At 47.3% G+C, this 20,697-nt stretch overlaps 1 protein-coding gene across 1 annotated transcript in view; it reads left to right on the plus strand.

The window, feature by feature from the left end:
• Window positions 1-19,078, plus strand: part of DDX11 (DEAD/H (Asp-Glu-Ala-Asp/His) box helicase 11) — a 20,794-nt gene extending 1,716 nt beyond the window's left edge. The window contains 24 exon segments of the mRNA XM_009883641.1: window positions 371-457; window positions 2,084-2,241; window positions 3,393-3,438; window positions 3,969-4,076; window positions 4,632-4,719; window positions 5,183-5,380; window positions 5,920-6,095; window positions 6,199-6,245; window positions 7,044-7,123; window positions 8,425-8,469; window positions 8,592-8,659; window positions 9,185-9,223; window positions 9,708-9,831; window positions 10,391-10,525; window positions 10,993-11,105; window positions 13,328-13,400; window positions 13,737-13,840; window positions 14,965-15,114; window positions 17,071-17,139; window positions 17,309-17,409; window positions 17,839-17,923; window positions 18,515-18,590; window positions 18,771-18,925; window positions 19,049-19,078. Of these exon segments, the coding sequence (XP_009881943.1) occupies window positions 371-457; window positions 2,084-2,241; window positions 3,393-3,438; window positions 3,969-4,076; window positions 4,632-4,719; window positions 5,183-5,380; window positions 5,920-6,095; window positions 6,199-6,245; window positions 7,044-7,123; window positions 8,425-8,469; window positions 8,592-8,659; window positions 9,185-9,223; window positions 9,708-9,831; window positions 10,391-10,525; window positions 10,993-11,105; window positions 13,328-13,400; window positions 13,737-13,840; window positions 14,965-15,114; window positions 17,071-17,139; window positions 17,309-17,409; window positions 17,839-17,923; window positions 18,515-18,590; window positions 18,771-18,925; window positions 19,049-19,078 (2,355 nt within the window).
• The last annotated feature ends 1,619 nt before the right edge of the window (window positions 19,079-20,697 follow it).

Here is a 20,697-nt window from a genome sequence, read left to right on the forward strand (position 1 = left end):
GTGTCAGTAATGCATATTGTTTTAATTATTGCTAAGCAATGTTTATACCTTTCAAGGACTGTTTTCAGCTTCCCATAGAAGCTGAGCAGGAATATAGACAGAACAACAGAATGGCCAGTGGAATATTTGGTACCATAGATGTCATACTCAGTATATAAATGGGGATTGGCTGAGGGAGGGATCCGTGATCACTGCTCGAGACGGTGCCAGTTCACTGGCTGGTGAGAGTGGCTTGTGTCATCTTCATTATTATTGTTATTTTCCTTTTCCATTATTGTTAAACCATGACACCAGGGCATAGGAAAGTAATTATAGCCAGGGTTTACGACTAAATTCACTTCATCCTATCTTCATTCTCCCTTTGCTTTAGGAAGAGCAGATCAGGAGGAGAAAGCGAGAAGATCGTCTTGAGAAAATTCGCCATAATGTGCAGTTAAAATATGCAGCAAAGAGAAAGGTGAGATTAGAACTTTCTGTTTTGGTTACCTTGAGTATTGTTCATACTTGCTTATATCTGCGACTTCAGTCTGAATTCTCCAATTTGTCTGTTTGGGGAGCTCCTTGTATTAGGCTGCTTAAATTGGCCATCCAAAAATTTTGGTTGGATTTTATTATTAAAGTACAGATGTGAAAAACAATTTGTGCATAAAGAATTTCCTGTGACAATGTTTGCATGTGGATAGAAAGGGTGTGTTCTGATGGCCTTCTGGCCCTCTGCTTGTGTTTTAAAAGCCTTAATACTTGGATTTATATTTTTTTTTTTGAAAGCTCTCTGTTTTATGAGCATGTGCCAACACTCTACTTCTGGAATAAAATCTGCAGAACTGGGATTAAATTTAAGGTCGTGGGAACAGAAGCCCCCCTCAAAAAGAGCCAGGTCAGGCTTTGGTCATACTTTGCTCACCACTAGGGAACGATTGTATTTGTTTATTTTCACAGCAAACATGACTGTATTGTTCAGAAATGTCCCTTTTCTACATATAAAAAGTTGACAGATATATTTTCCTGCCATTTAGATGGGTGAACTGGCTTCAGTACTCTTGACTCTTAAGAGCTTTTTGATTGTATGAGTCAAACTTCCCAGAAATACCCACTTCAGGTTGCCAAACAGGCAGATTTATTAGGCTGCCAGGCTATTAGTTTCTAGTGTGCTCTATCTCAAGTGCTGCGTTATGTTTTGGTCAACTTCTGTTAAAAGGATATGGCAGAAATAGCAAAGGTTCAGCGGTGAATGGCAAATAAAAAAACAAGTGGAACAAAGAACTTTTGTCTCTTAAAAGAGAATGAAGAGCATGTGAAATGAGAAGCCTGATAAAAAGCAAGAAAACAAATGAGAGGAATATTATAGAGATTTGAAAAAGCAACCGATTCGTCTCCTCTGTAGTGCTCACTGACTGCATTTCTTCATAATGCTGTGGTAAAAGAACGCTCGTTGAAGTTGGAAGATACTGTTTTCAGATTGCATTCTGATAAAGAAGAGTTCATTTTTTCAAAGTTAATCAGAAAACTATTCTTCAAAATTTTAGTGGAATTTTTGGAGAGGGGCAGAGCTGTGTTAGAATAAGAACCACATAAGAGGAGAAAAAACAGCAAGAGAAGCGTTGTGCTCTGTATTCTAAAGCAGGTGCTGAGTTTATTCTAGCTTTGAGTTAAATGTGGACAGTGTTTGATTATATCCTTATATGCTTGTTTGTTTGGGTTTATTTACACAAATTTTTTTCTCAGGCAGACATCTTTTATGGACCACTTTAAGCAACTAATACTGGATTACATGGATATTGTCCTTTCAGGATCATTTCAGGTTCAGTGGGCCTTTTGCGTAGAAGGTTCTTTATGTTTCCCCTTCATATATGCCTGTGTGGGCAAGTCTTTGGTTGTTGGTAACAGCGACATTCTGTGGGGCTGAATGGCTTCAGACACCTGTGGTGCATTTGCTTGTCCTGCTGGGGGTTTACCCAGCAAGCCATTCCCTGCGTTACGGGTGAGGGACTGTGCTGTCTTCTGACCTGGCTGTGACATAAAGCAATATGCGTGCTACCTCTCTTTCTGCATGAGAGATAATGTGGTCGTGTGTTCCTTTCAGAGATCTGAGGAGGATGAGACAAAGCGCCTTCTTCAGCTCAGCAAGGAGGTTCTTTCAGAGGGAGCTGGAGTGGATGTTCTAGAGCAGCTGGATCACAACGAGGAAGAGCTGATTCTTGCTGAATATGAGAGTGATGAAGAAAAGAAAGTGGTATCTGGGTAAGGGCGGGGACTGAGGGGGTTCCATGCTAAGGAAACGTTTTCTGTGTCATTTTTGGCTTGCCTTGATTGAAGAGATTTCACCTGTGATTGTGCAGATCTGGAGTTTCTCCCCCATTCACACTTTGTAAGGTAGTAGTTGTTCTGGGGTTTTGTTTGTTTAATTGGTTGATTTGGTGGTTTGTGGGGGGGGTTATGGTATGGTTTGGTTTGATTTTGGTTTGGTTTTTAAGCTTTTGTTAGACGGATCAGAGTGACCTGAAGTGTTTTCTGAGACAGTGCATCTTTCTTAAAATGTGTGGCAGTGTCCTGCCTTTATCCATGCCTGGTTTCCCAAAGAATGCCTCTGGATGCTGAGCGAATGACTTGAGATCAAGTTCTTTGTATTAAAAAAGTAAAATGGAACTCGGGGCATCAGAAGAAGCTATCATCCTGCAGATTAGCACTGGCATCTTTTGATACTCTACAGGGAAAGATGTTCACATTTCTAAAGACCAAGCTTCAGCATGAAAACCCCATGCACACTCTTCTCTCTCACACATTTGCTTTATGCAGAAAGCCAGAAGCCATACTTCAGCATGAAAAGTCAAATACATTTAAAATACAAATTTACTAATTAGTATCTAGACAGATCCTTCTGCCTTAAAAATTGCAAAACATTAAACTACTTAGTTTATATGTAGTTTATCAAACATTAAGCTGCTGTTGCCTTTGAGGAGCTCTATGGCAGCTAAATGTCTTCCTGAAGCTTTTCTTTATGCAATAGCTTGAGGGTGGTAAATTGTCTCGAAAGGAAAAGTTTTACAAAAATAAATAAATAAGCTCACCAAAGAATAATATAGCACTGATTAGCTTATGCCTGGGGCTTAGAAGCACCAGATTTAAAAGAAAAAAAAAAAATCTTGAAGTTGCTAAAGACACAGCCCTACAGACATTTTTCTTTCAAAGAGCAAAGCTTGACTTGATTGTGCACACTTACGCTATTCTTAAAAAGTCGATTTTTCTTTTACCTCCTGAGTTAAGATCTGAGGCTCTTCTTGAGATGACATAACCACCTCTCTTGAGACCTCGCTTTTGTAGTAGAGCATCATTTGATTCTAACTGTCAGTGATCTGCTGAAAGGGAACTATTTGAGCTTTCTCTTTTCTTAGGCTGGAAGAAGAGGATGATGATTTGGAAGAGGAACATGTGACTAAGGTGAGATGAGGAAAGTAAATAGTGCTACCTCATAGAACAGCATAGAAGTGTGCAGAATTATGGCTTCCTTGCACCTTTCTCAGAGTCATGCAGTGCAGAAGGCAGTTCTTGGATGCTAGTTCCTAAATCCAACTTTGTTGATAATAGCAACCAGTTCTGCTGTGCTTATCTCCTTCTGGACTACACTGGCTACCTAAGCAGATTGTTCTGCTAACACGGCTGAATTTTTGCTCTGGCTTGCTGTAAAAGCATGCTGCAAGAAACTTTTATATTACTCTCCGGTGGCGAGTCCCTGCTGCTATAGGGACCTTGAAAAATTGAAGGGAAACAAAGGCAAATGCATAGGAGAAAAAGATAGCGCTGTTTGCCTCAGCAGTTGTAAGGTAACGCTCAAACATGTGCCTTCCCTTGTGTGTTTGAAGGCTTGGGCAAGATTAACCTTGTTGAGGTGCTTGGCTGCTTCCTTGGTTGTAGGTAAGGGGTTGGCTTCCATGTTCTTCTTGTCTTCCCTTTGTTCTTCGTCATTGTAGATTTACTACTGCAGCCGCACTCACTCCCAGCTGTCTCAGTTTGTGCGGGAGGTGCAAAAAAGTCCTTTTGGCAAAGACACACGACTGGTCTCCTTGGGATCCAGGCAGGTATGTGGCATTCTTCACAAGGGACCCAGAGTGCATGTTGACTTAATGTGAGAGACTGCGAGGAGGTGTGTGGATGTGACACCACAGAAGGCATCTCAGGGACTGACTGAGTCTCCCATTGAAAAATTAAAGCAGTCATGAGTCGTGACACAGATCTGTGTGATGTACATTCTTCTGTGAGCTGTGCTTTGGCCATTTACCCTTTGATGTAAATGCAAAAATCTGTTTTACCTCTTCTGATGTGGAAGATTACAGGTGTCTGAGTCACTGGGAAGGCGCTCCTCTTAGTATTATTTCTGGTAGCATTTTTTAGAAGCTGTTACATAGCAGTAAGCTGTCTCAGTGCACCTTTTCTCATTATTTTTTTTCTCTTGCTAAGTTTTTATGGGTTTTGAGCATGTTTGTAGCAGTTACTATGCACAATGTCTGGCCAATAGACTTCTCCATTTCAGAATCTGGCCTGAGATAGCTTTAAAGAAATCTTGTATTTTACAGCAAAGGGTACGCACGGGGGCACTCAGTGCTTAATGACCTTCCTCTCTTTGCATGTCCAAGAACCTGTGTGTGAATGAGGAGGTGCGACGCTTGGGGGCTCTCCAGCTCATCAATGACCGCTGCATGGAGATGCAAAAGAACAAACACGGTAGGAACACTTCCAGGCTGGGGAAGCAATCGCTGATAAAGCTGGTATGAGAGTCTGGAGACAGTGTGCTGTGCCAATCAGTTCTAGCAAGAGAGTGGTAGGAGCTTAAAAAGGGCATGTTGGAGGAGCAGAGCTTAGTGCTTTTACTTTCTTGTCCTCCAGGCTACGATGCCGAGAACTGTATGTGTTTTCTGAGTGCTTTAAGTTGGTCAGGATTTCTGCAACAGAAGGATACTTGTCTTTGTAATTCAGTACTAAAATGTTGGAAAATGTCACATGGCTAAATCTAACTGGCAAGAGTAGTGTCCACTGTGGAGATGGAAATGTTAATGCTGAGTAATACTTAAATAGACGATAGGTCAAAAATACATTACAAAGCCTGCTTTGAAATACAGGAAGTTCTGCAAAGTGGTTCTTTTAGGTTATGTGTTATTCATAGCTTTCCTTTGATTTCTGCTCTTAGAAAAGAAGAGTGACGAAGAGATGGAAGGGAAGAAGAGACGTGTGAGTCGCGCTGTATGCCCATTTTATTCCTATGAGCAAATGCAGTTTCTCCGTGATGAAGTTCTAGTGGAAGTGAAGGATATTGAGCAGTTGGTGGCTTTGGGAAGAGAGACCAAAGCCTGCCCATATTATGGGAGTCGATACGCCATTCCTGCGTGTATGCAGTTTTAGCGGAATTAATGCCAGGGGCTCTAAGAAAAAAACAATTGCCTGCTCCCTCCACTACTGTTAGTCAATATTGTGGGAGTTTGTAAACAGGCTGTGTTTCTGTCAGCTGTAGTTTTGCTGAAAAAGCAAAGGAATATGAGAATACACATTTGAATTTAATAGGGAGGCTGTGAGCATGTCTCTCATTCTGAAACACTTGAAAGGCTCAATAACACTGAGGCAATACAGATACATGGGTGTAATCTTAGCTCCTGTTACGCTTTTTTCCTTGCTTGGTTCTCTATCAGAAGATGTGCGTTCAGTGCTCCAGAGGAGTTTCAGAAGGTAACCTGAGCTGATACGCTGTTGTAGTTTGATCATTTCTCTTTAGCTTACATCCCAGTGCCCCTCTCAAGCATGTGCTCCTGTCTCTCTTCCTGCCTTTCCCAGAATTAGAGCTTGACCAAATTCTGCGAGGCTATCTGATATGGGCCTTTAATGAGTAGCTGGGGAGTGCCTTAAATTTGTAAGGATGAGAGCTAGAATCAGGGCAGCGTGTGCTTCTCCTGTAGCTGGTGGTGCTGCCCTATCAGATGCTCTTGCATGAGCCTACCAGGAGTGCTGCTGGGATCAAGCTGAAGGACCAGGTCGTAATCATTGATGAGGCCCATAACCTCATAGATACCATCACCTGTATCCATAGTGCGGAGGTCAGCGGCTCTCAGGTGAGTCATAGCTTGGCCCATTAATCATCAGTGAGCTCTACATCCAGCAGAGCGCCCGTTCTGGACTGCGTCATAGTAACAGCTGGTTTTTTTGTTCATGTAGCTGTGCTGTGCCCACTCCCAGCTGTTGCAGTACATGGAGCGATACAGGTGAGGATCTCGGAGGAAAATAGCACAACAGTGGCGGGCAGTGTGGATGCCGTGGCTGGTCTTGTGTCTGCAAGGTCTTTGTTGCTTTTCCCTGGTGGAAAGCTATTTGCATTAATACTTCCCAGATGAAAAGCTGCTTGCTTCATTATCTCTGTCTAGAATCCGTCTAAGTCAGACTCCTGGGGCTGGTATTAAGCTGTGAGAAGGGGGATACCCCGAGGATTTTGGCTTTCCCTTATACTCTCAGTTTCTTTCCCTGTATCTCCCACTAATCGCCCCTGCTTTGTAATGCAGAGTTTCAAAAGATTTGTCTTTCATGTCTGTCCTGGACCTTAGTCTTTCATGGGCTGACTGGCATTACGGCAGAGGCAGTAAGCTCTGAGAAGGAGGAAGCTATATGTGGGTTTTGGCTCTGGCCAAATCTTGCATCTTGTCATCCCTGCAGTGATTTGTTATTTTGCGCAATGCTAGTAACTTTGAATTTGTGGAGCATTATTGCAACAGGGACTTGAGACGTCACTACCAGTGTAATAAACAAACTGTAATAAATGCGTGAGGAGAAAGACCATGGCAGGAACAGTGTGGGGTGCATGGGTGAGTGCTGTGGGGTGACCTTGGGCAGAATATCCAAGGGTCTATGCCATGTCACAAATAGGGAGAGTGAGCCTGGGATAAATCATTCTCAGTTCCTGTCTCCTGAAAACGAAGGGGAGTTAACGTGCTGGTCTCTGCAGCTCAGCTGCTTGAGTTAGTCCCTGAAGGTGTTTTGGGGCCTGATGCCTGTCTTGTTTTTCATAGGAAACGTTTGAAGGCAAAGAACTTGATGTACATTAAGCAGATCCTATATTTGCTGGAGCGGTTTGTGGCCATGCTGGGAGGTAAGCAAACCTGTTCTGTCTTCGGGGATGCTGATAGACTCTGAGCTACTCGGTGCTTCCTCAGGGCACTGTCCCCCTTCCCCCTCTGCAGAGACTGTGGGAAGGTGTTGCTCATGTATAGGTTCAGATGCCAGTAATTTTATTTCTCAGGCTGTTTTGTAACATGGGGATGTTGACTGGTGTCTGCCTGAACGCCTCTCTTTGATTAGCTGAGGAGCAGCAGATGACATCATGAGTTGGTAGAGGCAGTTTCCTTCCCTTTCTGTGTGGTTTTCAGATCTGATTGGAGTGGGGACAAGGTAGGATGCTAAGCGAGGTGTACAGCACATGTGTGACAGTGATCAGGACAGCATAAGAGCTGCACAGAATAAATCTCCTGGGTCATCTGGTAGTAAGGCTTCTACTGATGTCAGGCGTGCCACTGCAGAATGAATCTTTCTTGAGTGGTGCCTTTCCTTTGTGAGAAAATATTATTTTGCTGTGATTTTTAAATCCACTGGAATTTTCAGGACTCCTTCCCTCTAATGATCTGTTTGTGAGACCTCAGTGTATCTTGAGGAGAGCCTGTCATAAGTTCATAAAGAGCTTCCTCCTTGCCCACGGGAGGTGCAGCTCTTTGGGGCGGAGGCCTGATGGTGCTCTCTGCCTTTCCCTCAAACATATACTTCTCTTCCCCCTCTGTTCCTGCCACTCTTCTCTTCCCCACACTCGGTTAAGTGCTTTCATTAGAAAAAGCAGCCTGTGTACAGCTTCATGATTGAGGCTGCAAAAGTGAAATGTGAGGTGGGTGTTAAACACTAGGACATAAAAGGCAGTGAGTGACAGCAATTAATCCTGTTCCGGCTGTCGGGGTCTGGGCGTGGAGCTGTCCTCAGGTTTTCCCCTCTTCCCAATCGCCTGCCAGCCTATGCGCCTCCCAGCTCCCCGCTGCTGCATTGAGAAGGGGTGAGGGATGCATTGCAGTCCCTGTCCCTTCATCTTTGCGGCATGATGACTACGTAGTGTGTGAGCATTTGTATGCGCCCACCCTACCTGCTGCCTCCTGCTACAGAAGGAATGTAGGTGGTGGTTCTTAGCATGCAGCAGCACACTTGTCCTACAATGTAGGGCTGCCCTACAGGGGAAATTAAAACTGAGCAGGAGCTGATGTTTTGTCTGTACAGCTACATTTTGCAGATGTATAGTTATTTTCTGGGTTTCGTCTGAATGCAGTGTCCCTTTCAGCTCAGTTGTTAGTCTCTTGCTTAATTTAAAGACAGACCCATTGTAAGCCTTCCTTGAATTGTTTTCATGTTTTACAGGTAATGTGAACCAAAATCCTAGCTGTCAGGCAGTTTCCCAACCAGGTAAGACTTGAGTGAACACCAGGGGTATGCAGTCGTCAGTCAGGGACATGGGGGTGAGCAGTAAGGAGCTGCAGGCCCAGCAGCTAATGATTTTTTTTCTCCTTTCCCCCCTTTTCTTTCAGGCACAGTGCTAAAATCCATCAATGACTTTCTATTTCAGAGCCAGATTGACAATATCAACCTCTTCAAGGTAATCTTCCGGGGCACAGGTAGTGGTGACTTGTTCAAGGTTGTCAAGAAGCGTGTGTGACAGCTGAAAGTAGACCCAAGGCCCACATGGCAGAATCTGCTTTCTAGCAGATTCTCCCCACCTCCCTGATGTATAGATCTCTGGTGCTGCTGTCTGGGTAACTGTGTATTAAAGCTGGTCTTTGGGTAGAGGGAAGCAAGCAATTAAACATGTACGAGTGCAGAGGCTGTCTGTAGGCAAAGCTAAACTGTAAGGGTTGAGGATGAAGAAACTATACTTCTCCAGTAACCTAACCCATCCCTCAAACCTCCAAACGCAGCACCTTAACACCGTGTGTTTCCACTCTGGAAGCAATGCCTTTGTAACAAACCATTGTCTGGGAGGCAACACTCACAAAAGAATTGTGCACCCCTCCTTGAAAGCACAGCAAGAACAAGTGACATCCTTGCTGGGCAGGGATCAAGGACCGCAGGATGGGAGAAGGGATGCTGAGCGTCAGTTCATTTTTCTGTCTTCCTCCAACAGGTTCAGCGTTACTGTGAGAAGAGCCTCATCAGTAGAAAGGTACTGCCCCTGAGGCTTTTATGGACAACAGTGTTCAAATGCTCTTTCACGTATTGAGTTTGATGTGGAAGGTGAAGCAGCTGGGGTGGGAGCCTGTCTTCTCCACCCTGTTCTGCAAACAAAATGGTTCCTGCTAAAAGCACAATATGGGTGGGTTACCTTTTGCTTATATAGCAAAGAAACATACAACATGGTGTACTACAGTTTCCAGTGGGTGCTAATTCTGGGCTGCTTGGCCTCAAACCCTACCAGCCTGGTAGGCTGCGCTGCACTGCACTGTGGGAACAAGCATCAGAGACTTGTTTGGGTTTTGTTTCAATGAGTGAAGGAAAGTAATGGGAGCTCTGGGCGGACAGATTGGGATTGAGCTGGTTTGCGAACACCTACCAAGGAACTTTATCTGTGGCAGGCCAGCAAACTTGTTTTTTATCCTGTCTGATTCCTTCTGTTGGTAGTCTTAATCTTACTGGCTTTTGCTTGGCAGCTTTTTGGGTTTGTAGAGCGCTATGGAGGCCCTGCCACAGCTGTGAAGACCAACAAGGAAAACCAGAAGTTGGGTGGTTTGCAGAACTTTCTTCTGACCCTCCAGCAGGGATCTGATAAAGAGGGTAAGTTCAGACATCTTCCACTTGTGTGTTTGTGGACAAAGTGAGGACGGGGAACCTGCATCTGTTTGCGTGAGGAAAGGGGGAGGCACATTTGAAGAATGAAGAGACTGCAGTAGCTGTCCTGCACACGGGTTTTTTAATATATCTGACTAGATGACCTAGGCAACTATACATATGATTAGAAGATCTCCTCAGGTCTCTTCCAAGTTGCATGATGATGCAATTCCATGTTTACTCTGCATGCACTCAAAAGCTTTGCACTGCTGTGACCTGCTGGCTCTGGGAGCTGAGCTACCGTGGGTAGCTCTCTTTAGTGGTGCCAGCTACAAAAGCCAGATTTTTCTTTTTTCTTTTTTTTCTTTTTTTTTCTTTTTTTTTCCCCCCCTAGCAATGAGACAGAATTTGGGTTGTCCTTTACTGGGTCTTTGTTCTCTGCCTGCATATGTAGACCAGGTATCACGTTCCTGTAGAAAGGACCCATCTATATTTTGTGCTTAGTCCATGTCTTTAGAAATGTGGCCTAAGTTGCCTGGCTCTCCTTTTCTCTTCGGGCCAGCAGGTACTCCCCAGAGCCCTCCCGTGGAGGCTGAGAACGACCAGCTCCGAACTGCCTCTCCACTGATGCAGATTGAAGGATTTCTCTCAGCCCTCACGAACACAAACCAAGATGGCCGAGTCGTTCTCAACAGGCAAGGTACTAGAATGGGTGAGCTGGGGAGAGGTGGCATGAGTCACAAGCAAGGTGCTTCACTGGCAGTGAGGGAGGGGATCCTGAGCCTGGGGGGAGCCTACAGCAACACATCGGTGCCGTCCACGATGCAGGCTGGCAGGCTTGGCCTGTCTGAGGATGCTCATGAACCCAAAGGAATTCTTAACCAAGGACCCTGGGGCCAGGGTTTGCAGAGCTCTGCTCCCACTTTAGATGTCAATTTTTGTCTTGCAATTTGCTGTGCCTCTTCTACAGCTCCAGGAAGGTTAGGAAGCAGAAGGTAACTTCCAGGTTGGCGTTACCTGCTGCTGCCCCCGGCAGTGTTGAATAGCAAGTCCTTGCTTTGAGAGGTGGGGACCTGCCCGGAGTGCCTGGGACAGGAGGGAAAATCTCTCATATCACTGAGTATGTGTCATGGCTAGTTCCTGATGTTGCCTCTCTCCTTTTTCCAGGCACAGTTGGTCAGAGCAGCCTCAAATTCCTCTTACTGAATCCAGCTGTCCACTTTGCCAAGGTGGTGGAAGAATGCCGTGCTGTAATCATTGCTGGGGGCACCATGCAGCCGGTGAGGGAATAAGGATGCTGTGCTGAGCTCTCAGGAGGTCTCTGGTGCTATCTGCAAGCAGGCATGGAAAGATAGAAGCTTGGCCCCACTGGGATGTGCTCTTCCTCTCACCTCCCATGGTGTGTGTGTGGGAAAAGACCTTTCCTACCTACCCTGTCAAAATTCCCTACATCATGCTGCCTCTTTATGCAAAAAGTTGTAGGTGTAAGGGCAGGATAGCCCTTGTCAGCTTTTCTCATCCTCAAGAGGATACAGGCTGAGGCTGAGCTCATGGTAGGTTGGAACTAGCATGAGTAGCAGTCAGAGGACCTTGCAAAGCCATCTGACCTTCTAAAGGGACAGGGACCATCCCATAGGGGATCTTTCAGAAAAATCAAGACTTCAGTATTGGTATGGTGGCAGGCAGCTTATCATTCTTCTCCGGTTGCTTTAGTGCTTGAGACAACATGTTTGTGTTGTACAGATGCAGACGGGTGTGTCAGATATCCCAGTTAGTTACATTTATCCTGTTCCTGGGCAAGAATGTCCTGAAAATTCCTCTTTGCGCTTGTGGTGACAAGGAAAGGAAGGAGGGTCTGAAGTGCAGGACCTCCTTTTCGAAAGGCCACCATTGCAACTTTGAACGCTTCAGACTGCAGCGCAGAGAGACGATGTAGTTGCAGTCCAAGCTGTGGTCTGTGCAGTGCTTGGGGGTGCTGGTAACAGGTGTTTGGGCCTAGGGAAGTCTCAAATCATAGAATCATCATAGAAAGATTTAGGTTGGAAGGGACCTTAAAGATCATCTAGTTCCAACTCCACTACCATGGGCAGGGACACCTCCCACTAGACCAGGTTGCTCAAAGCCCCATCCAGCCTGGCCTTGAACACCTCCAGGGATGGGGCATCCACAACTTCTCTGGGCAACGTGTTCCAGTGTCTTACTTAAAGAAATTCTTCCTAATATCTAATCTAAATCTACGCTCTTTCAGTTTAAAACCATTACCCCTCGTCCTATCACTACGGTCCCTGATAAAGAGTCCTTCCCCATCATCCTGTAGACCCCCTTTAGGTACTGGAAGGCTGCTTGCTAGAAGGTCTCCCTGGAAGCTTTCTCTTCTCCAGGCTGAACATCCCCAATTCTCTCAGCCTGTCTTCATAGGAGAGGTGCTCCAGCCATGTGATCATCTTCGTGGCCCTCCTCTGGACTCGCTCCAACAGGTCCATGCCCTTCTTCAGTTGGGGGCTTCAGAACTGGGTGCAGTATTCCAGGTGGGATCTCAGGCGAGTGGAGTAGAAGGGCAGAATGACCTCCCTTGACCTGCTGGCCACACTTCTTCTGATGCAGCCCAGGATATGGTTGGCTTTCTGGCCTCCGAGTGCAAATTCTGCCTCATGTTGAGCTTCTTATCCAGCAACACCCCCAAGTCCTTCTCCTCAGGGCTGCTCTCAATCCATTCTCTGCCCAGCCTGGGTTTGTGTTTGGGATTGCCCCGACCCACGTGCAGGACCTTGCACTTGGCCTTGTTGAACTTCATGAGGTTTGCACAGACCCACTTTTCAAGCCTGGTAAGATCCCTCTGGATGGCATCCCTTCCCTCCAGCGTGTCGACCGCACCACACAGCTTGGTGTCATTGGCAAGTTTGCTGAGGGTGCACTGAATCCCAACATCTGTGTTGCCGACAGAGGTGTTCAACAGCACCGGTCCCGAAGCGGGGTGGTTCCAGGCAGGGGACCTGCCCTGTGCAGCAGGGCCACGGCAAGGCTCAGGACCACGGGCACTGAAAGGGGGACACCCACCCCCCCACATCCCCCGTCCTGTCCTTCCGTGGGCCTGAGTGGCACCTGGGGCTGGGCTGGCAGCAGGGACTGCTGCCTCTCCTGTCCTGGCGGCGGATGGCGCCATGCGGGGTGGGTGGCCGTGCTGGCACCGGGGCCGCTGAGGGCGGATGGGCCCTTCTGCTTCAGGCTGTGGCTGACCGTGTGGGGTGTATGGTGGCCCTTCCTCCCTCTGCGCACCCTGGGCTCCAGCACGTCGCCCAGCACAGCCCTGGGTGCTTCCCCTTCCTGTACCCATTGTTTTCCCATCCCGGAGGGAGCCCATCTCCCCCTGGGCCAGCAACCCACTGGACTGGGCTGACCAGCTCTCATGCGGCACTGGTGCTCAAGGAGGAGTACCGGTGTTGCTGATGAAGTCTCTTTTGGGATACTGGTACTTTACCTCGCTGGCTTGTGTGGTTCGTAGGTAGCTGATTTCCGAGAGCAGCTGCTGTCCTGTGCTGGTGTGGACCCTGCTCGTGTGGTGGAGTTCTCTTGTGGTGAGTGTGCCGGGGAGGGACAGGGAGGGGGTCGTAATCTGTCCCTGCGGCACCCGAGTTTTGCAGTGTGCCTTTGGTGCTGTTCTGTCAGCGCTCAAAGCGATGTGGCATCTTTCATGGCAGCCAAGGGATGATAGGTCCCTTCCACTCTGAGCGTCCCCAGAATCAGTGGGCAATGTGCTGTGCCTTCTTCCCAGGGGCTCAGGGATGGACGTCAGAGCAGCTGCGGGACTGAGGCAAACCTGTGCCTCACCGCACACTGGTAAGGCTGTCCAGCTCGTGACGTTTGTGCATACAGCAGTGACGTTGACTCTCACTACTTGTTTTTGTCTCCAGGACATGTGATTCCTCCAGAAAACATTTTACCCATAATCCTCTGCAGTGGTCCTTCCAACCAGCAGCTGGAGTTCACGTACCAGACCAGAGACCTGCCCCAGATGGTCAGTCTTTCCTTTGTTCCCTTCCTTGGTATCTGTTTTGTGCTTTGCGTGCTTATGTTTCATAGGGCAGCGTACTCTCTGTTTGCGAGGTGGGCTGATCAAAAGCCATGGCAAGGGAAATCCATGGGATTTGGGGCAGGTGTCTTACTAAGTAATTGGGAAAGACGAGCAGCAAAAGGGGTTTTGAGCTGCCTGCTCAGAGGTGGCTACTGGAGGTGAGGAATACTAGCAACTCCTGGTTGGCTGTACTGAGATCCTGTATTTGTGTGCTGGACATCAGAAAGAGATTTCTGACTGTGCTTCACAGTTTGAAGGGCTCGGTGAATATACTTACAAATACTTAACGGGAGGGTGCCAGGGGGATGGGAACAGTCTTTTTTCAGTGGCGCCCAGTGATAGGACGAGGGGTAATGGGCATAAACTTGAACATAGGAAGTTCCATCTTAACATGAGAAGGAACTTCTTTACTTTGAGGGTAGTGGAGCACTGGCACAGGCTGCCCAGAGAGGTGGTGGAGTCTCCCACTCTGGAGACATTCAAACCCTGCCTGGACGCTGTCCTGTGAAACCTGCTGTAGGTGACCCTGCTCTGGCAGGGGGGTTGGACTAGATGATCTCCAGAGGTCCCTTCCAACCCTGACCATTCTGTGATTCTGTGACAGTGGAGCGTGGCAGTCCTGCAGAGTGCGGCCCGAACCATAGGCACAGTAGCAGATGTTTCTGCACTTTTGCCTTCTTTCTTTGGTGGGCCAGTAAGCACTTGAGGCCAGATGCTAGGTCTGCTCTACTGCTGCTCAATCTCCACCAGATGTGCTAGCTAGCTCTCCACATCTGTTCTAGTGTGACAGGTAACGGGACAACGGATGTAAACCCTCCTTTCCTGAATGACCGCTGCTCCACAGCAGTATCAGAAATCCTGGATTAGGAGGAGAGGCCAAGCAGTGAAGAACTTCTTGGTGATTCCCAGCACCCCTACAGAGCTTTTCGTGACCTGGCATGTTTCCCACATTTTTCCTCCGTTAAGGCTTGTCACCAGGGAGGTGTGATCCCGGGATTATGCACAGAATCAGAGCAGCATTAGCTGGAGCTCCTGCCACCTGCAATATGCTCTTGTCTCTTTTGCAGATGGATGAGACGGGTCGAATCCTTTGCAACCTGTGCAACGTGGTCCCAGGGGGTGTGGTGTGCTTCTTCCCCTCCTACGAATACGAGAAGCAGGTGTATGCACACTGGGAGAAGACAGGGCTGCTCACCCGCTTGGCGACTAAGAAGAAGGTAACTGTGCAGCCACGGGCAGTTGCTACTTTAAATGGAGGTTTCAAAAATCAAACTGTTATCTATGCATTACAGGCCTCTCGCGCTGAGTTGTTCTCATACTCTGCACAGCAGAGCAGAGCGGATGTTTATCTAGCCAATCCCTCCAGTAATGAATAAATGATACTTCCCGGGCGGTTGATCACCGAGCTGGGATCTAAATGAGATTAAATGCAGCTATAGATTCTTTAAGTGCACAGTCTGTGTAGTGGCCGTGGGGGGAGACGATCCTCGCTTTCTGTAAGCAGCAAACTTGCGCCCATGTGGCTGGGGGCAGCTCAGATGGAGCTCTTAGAGGGAATTTGTTTTTCCCAGGCTCAGCTATGTGTCCCTTGAACACAGACCAGCCCAACTAAGGGCTAGGCAGAATGGGACCAGACTGCAGATCATAGGACAAATGGTGGTCTTCTTCTGGTGGAAGTGCAGAATGGGGAATTGAAAGACCAGCAGTGGTGACTTCTGTTGATGAGAAACACTGAATGGGGAGATCACTGCAAATACTAAATCTTGGCTATGACTCTCACAAGCGTTTGAAGGTTGGGTATTGAGGGTCGGGCAGTCCAGCTGTCTCGGGGTATGGGGCAGGGGTTTTGGATTGTGTACTGGGGGAACTACATAAAACCTGGCTGTGACTTCTGTTTACTAAAAGCTAAATAACGTACTAAAAGCTAAGTAACTTACCACGTGGATTAGGAGAGCAGAGTCCCAGATATTTCACAGCCTTGGTGCAGGCATTCTGGCATGTGGATCTGCCTGTAGGTTTTTGTGGTGGAAGCGCTATGCTTCAGCTTCTCCATGTGTATGTACAGCTGTCACTCATAGTGCCTTTCAGGTGTGTTCTGTCAGGGTCCCAAAGGTCTGCCTGGTGCCTCCAAGGCTTTGTGCCACCATCACGCAGCTTGCTCTGCCTTTCAGCTCTGATTTGTTCTTGTTTGGCCTTCGCAGTCTCCAGCAAATTGGATATGCGTTAGCAAAGCAATTTGGTAGAAGTGCAGCAAGTGCGACTTTCAGCTGCCCACACACAAGATCATATCACAGCAGAGGAAGGTGAAAGTCTTTCCTGAGGTGGCTGTGGTGAGATCACACTGAGATTATATATGAATTACACAGGGAAAATTAATTTATATCAGAGGATTAAATGGCTATTGTTTAATAAGTTAAATAGTTTTGGCTGATGTTTGTAATTGCTGCTTATTTTTCTGCTGAAAGACTGATTCTGCCTGGTAAAATTTGATAGTACTTCTTGCTACCCAATAGAAAACGCATCCTTTAGGTTCTTTACTGTCACAGAAAAGACAGATGTTGCACCTCTTGTTTACTAGGAAAACAACTTGTGATTTAGGCCAAGGTGCAACATCTATCAAAATGCAGCTTAATTAACTGCAGGGGCTTTCAGTAACTAATTAGGCATGCTAGAATAACATAAAGAAATATTACTTTATGTATGCTTTGCGCAGAAAGCTAATTTATTCTTTGAGCAAGGGGAGCTACTACTTGGAATTAATTGGTGGTTTGAATTGATCGGTCCTGTCAGTGTCTTCCAAGACCTTGCAGCTGGAGGGTCTCCTCACCCCACTGGGTGGAAGAAGAGGTGCACATCGCTTTCCTGCCTTCCAGCGCGCAAATGACTTAACTTCTTGCAGAATCAGACAAATCTGCAAGAGCTGAAAGGGAGTGTTGGAGAGGCAGGAGCAGCTGCTGCTCCCTTCAGAGCCCAGTTGAAAAGTGCTGCAGCGAGCATGCAGTGCTCTTCCAGGGTGGAGGGGAAAGGTGCTGATTTAAGTTGTTTTTTTTCAGGCAATTTGCCCTTCCCTGATTTCAGTTCCATGTGCTGTTTAATGGCATGGGAGTAAAATGATTTGCTTTCTTTAAACTGTTTGCTTCCTGTTGCTGCAACTGACACACTGCCTGTGACAGATCTTTCAGGAGCCTAAGAAAGCCAACCAGGTGGAGCAGGTGCTGGTGGAGTACGCCAAGTGCATAAAGGTAAGCTGAGCTGGCAGGAGTGTGGCATTCCAGCTGTGTATGGGAGTGATGCTAAAGAGGGCATTGCAGCTCTTAACAAAGAAAGAGCTGCTACCCCAGCTGCGGGAGTGTTTCTGCAGCACAGACATCTTCCCTCCTCTGGTTTAAGTTGCTGGTCCCTTTCCTGCAGCGCTGCAGCCAGGCAGGAGGACAGATGACGGGGGCTCTGCTGCTTTCTGTAGTTGGAGGCAAAATGAGCGAAGGGATCAACTTTTCTGACGACCTGGGGAGGTAAGGTGGCTGCTCCTTGGAAGGTGAGCACTGGGCTTGCGGTGCGGTGAGTCCAAGCACGATGGACACACCAGTACTTGCACAGATGACTGATAGAAAATCCTGGGGACCACGTGGCTTGGGGTGATGCTTAAACCAACGGGACCAAGTCTGCTGGGTGCTGTAAAACCCGCTTGTCCAGAGTACTTTATGTGTGAGTAATGCAGTTAGGCTTGCTGTGCTAGATAATCCCTTGTTCTGGCACCCTGAATCCCTCTGCAGCTTTCCATTCAGAATGTGCTTGTCAGACTGCTGTGCTTTATTGCCACCTTTCGTTTTCAGGGCTGGCTGTCTTTCAGGGGTGCAGTGACCTCTAATTTATCAGTCTGTTGGCAAAGCGTTCCAGGATGAGACATTAAGAATAATGCAGTCCTCCCTTGCCCCTTGCAGGTGTGTGATTATGGTGGGAATGCCTTACCCCAACATTAAATCTCCAGAGCTCCAGGAAAAAATGACTTGGCTTGACAAAACAATGGTAACAGAGACACTTACACCTCTGCCTCTTTCACTTCATCTTTTTAGTATTAACTTTCCTCCCAGCACACGAGTCCCAGGGCTGCCTTCAAAGATTCTTTTTCTTTGAGCTTGCCCTTGTTTCCCAGATTGTGTGGTACCGAGAGCACAGCCGCCTTCATGCTGCGTGTGTGCACAGGTGACACAAAACACAGGGAAGAAGCTCAGTGGAGGGAAACACCACTGGGGCTTGCTGGGAACTCTGAGTTCCAAGGGGAGCAAGGTCCCTTCGCCCCACAGGAGGTGGCAGGGCAGTACAAGCTGCTTGCCAGGATCACTTCTCCTCCTGCCTCACTTTCTTACTGCCCACTGGAGATGCTGCTCCTGGGCATCGGGGGACAGGTTTTCCACCTTGGGCTGGCTCTTTGTGAATGTTCAACATAGTTTTCTGACTGCAACCTTTCTTCTGTCCCTCCTTACTCTCAGCTTGGGGTCTGCTTGGCCACTCACTCACTCTGCAAGGGTAAACGCGTTTGCCTCACTTTGTTATTAAGACTCACAAGTTCGATTTACATCTGCCTCATGTTCAGTCTTGCCCATTTCTCTTTTCCAGCCCAGAGCTGCTGGCCAGGCACCTAGCAAAGTGCTGATTGAAAACCTGTGCATGAAGGCAGTAAACCAGTCGATAGGTAATTCATCCTTCCTTGGACAGGCTGGGGGATACCAAATGTGCCTGCACTGAAGTAGGAGGGTGGGAAAAAGGACACATTACCGATCGGTCTAAGTACAGATGACGGGAACATGAGCTTCCTTGCCTGAGAACAAACACTTGAGTGGGCCATTTTAATGCGGTCGTACACTCTGTACAGGCAGAGCCATTCGCCATCAGAAGGACTTTGCAAGCATCCTGCTCCTGGACCACAGGTACTCACGCCCTGCCATCTTTAACAAACTGCCACAGTGGATCAGGGAGAGAACCCAGGTGAAACCTGCCTTTGGATCAGCTTTTGCAGAGTTAAGAAAGGTCAGAACTTCTATATCTTAAGTACCGCTACCAAAACTGTTTCCTACTGTAATCTGTACTTTTCTCAAACCTTCACTTTAGAGTAAGGCCAGGGACAAACTGTCTGGTTTCCTGTGTTCCTAGTTTCATCGAGGGAAGTTGGATGCTTTGTGATGTGGACCAGAGAACAGGCTGTAGGTCAACTCTCTGAGCTACACCTCTGAAGGACACCTGAAGCAACACAAACTCCTGCTTTTCTGTACCAAGGAGTTTGTGAATCTTCACCTTCTGCCTCCTTTGTGGATGTTTGCCACTCAGTATCTGAGTGCTATGATGGTGAGACAGCCTTCAGCACCACAACCAGGAGGGAAACTGTAAGTCTGAGACAGGTGAAGGCAGGAGCAGCAGGCTCTTCTTTCTTTACAGCTGTTAAAGTTTTATTTAAATTGATTAAATATTTTCAATGCAAACACTTAAGTATGGGGAGTATAATTATTTTGACTAAACACATCTACCTTTTTTTTCATCAACCACCAAGTGTAGGGGGACTGATGACCAATGAAAAGGTAGAGCTATTCACATTGTAAACTATCAGGCCATTACAGTCAGACTGGTAAGACATGGGGCACTACTGTGGGTAGTATTTCTTATCCCTTTCTTTCCACCTTGCTTCAAGCAGTCACTAGATTCAAGGAGCGCCGTGTTCTCTCATGGGGAACAAAGATACAGCCATAATACAGACAGCATTTCTGTGATCATGATGAAGCACAGGATTTCTCTGCTCTTTTTACTGCCTAGACTTTTGAGTTCCAAGTAACTTCCTGTGGAAAATGGTAAAACTTTTTTTTTTTTATTTAGTGTAACCTTCCTGGGGTTCTTTCCTAGGTCATGGGTCAGTGGTGGAGGGCAGCAATAACAACAGGGACAGCTACGTAATCTCACAGCCGGCCTTAGCTCTTTCTGTCACCCTGAGAAGGTGTCTTCCCAGGAGCTTCTTTTGCCTCCTTGCCAGTTTCAGAAGCTGGGTGCTACCTCTCAAGGCTTTTCACAATGAAGAAAGCACTTACTTACAATTAGACACAAAGCTGGTACGCACTCCCTATATGTTAATTAGCCCCACAGGGGAAGAAGCAGCTGCTTCTCAGAAACTTCTGTGGCGAGTCTCCTGCCCCTTCAGTGGGTACAAACCCCACCCTCTGGCACAAGCTCTGCCTTAACCCAATTGAGAGAGCAGTGCGAGTCAGGGGCACAGGTGATGGCGTCCAGCCCTGTGGCTGGTGGCCCTGGGCTGTAAGGCCCCTGCCCTTAAGACACCTCATTGAGCACACTTCCCGCTTTTACCAAAGCGAAGGCTGCAAGGATCTGCTTCCTTCAACTTTATTGACGTTTTTGAGACAGCAACAGGCAAAGAATTACCATAAGCCAGGTAGAGAAAGAAACCAATCAAGTGCAGAGGCATGAAGAATTAGACTCCTGTGAAAGGACACACACACTCATTCTCTCTTCCAGCAACAACCAAGCAGACAGGAGCTTCGGCAAGCAAGCTGCAAGGAGACAAATGAGGCAAGGGCTGTGTGCCTGCAAGAGATGCTTTTGCAGTCATCACTAGTCACATTAGGAGAGACTGAGGGCCCTTTAAATCAGGAGCAATGCTAGTTCTGAGCCTCTGAGCACAGGCCGCCCTACTGCCCGCCAGCTCAGGCAGGATTTATTGCACCAGCATGAGCAGCAGCAGCGTTGGAGATGGAATGTAGTACTGGGGGAGGGGGGGGAAGAACACACAGCAGAACTCA

The sequence above is a fragment of the Charadrius vociferus genome, unplaced genomic scaffold (assembly GCF_000708025.1).
Source record: "Charadrius vociferus isolate BGI_N301 unplaced genomic scaffold, ASM70802v2 scaffold304, whole genome shotgun sequence".
NCBI lineage: Eukaryota > Metazoa > Chordata > Aves > Charadriiformes > Charadriidae > Charadrius > Charadrius vociferus.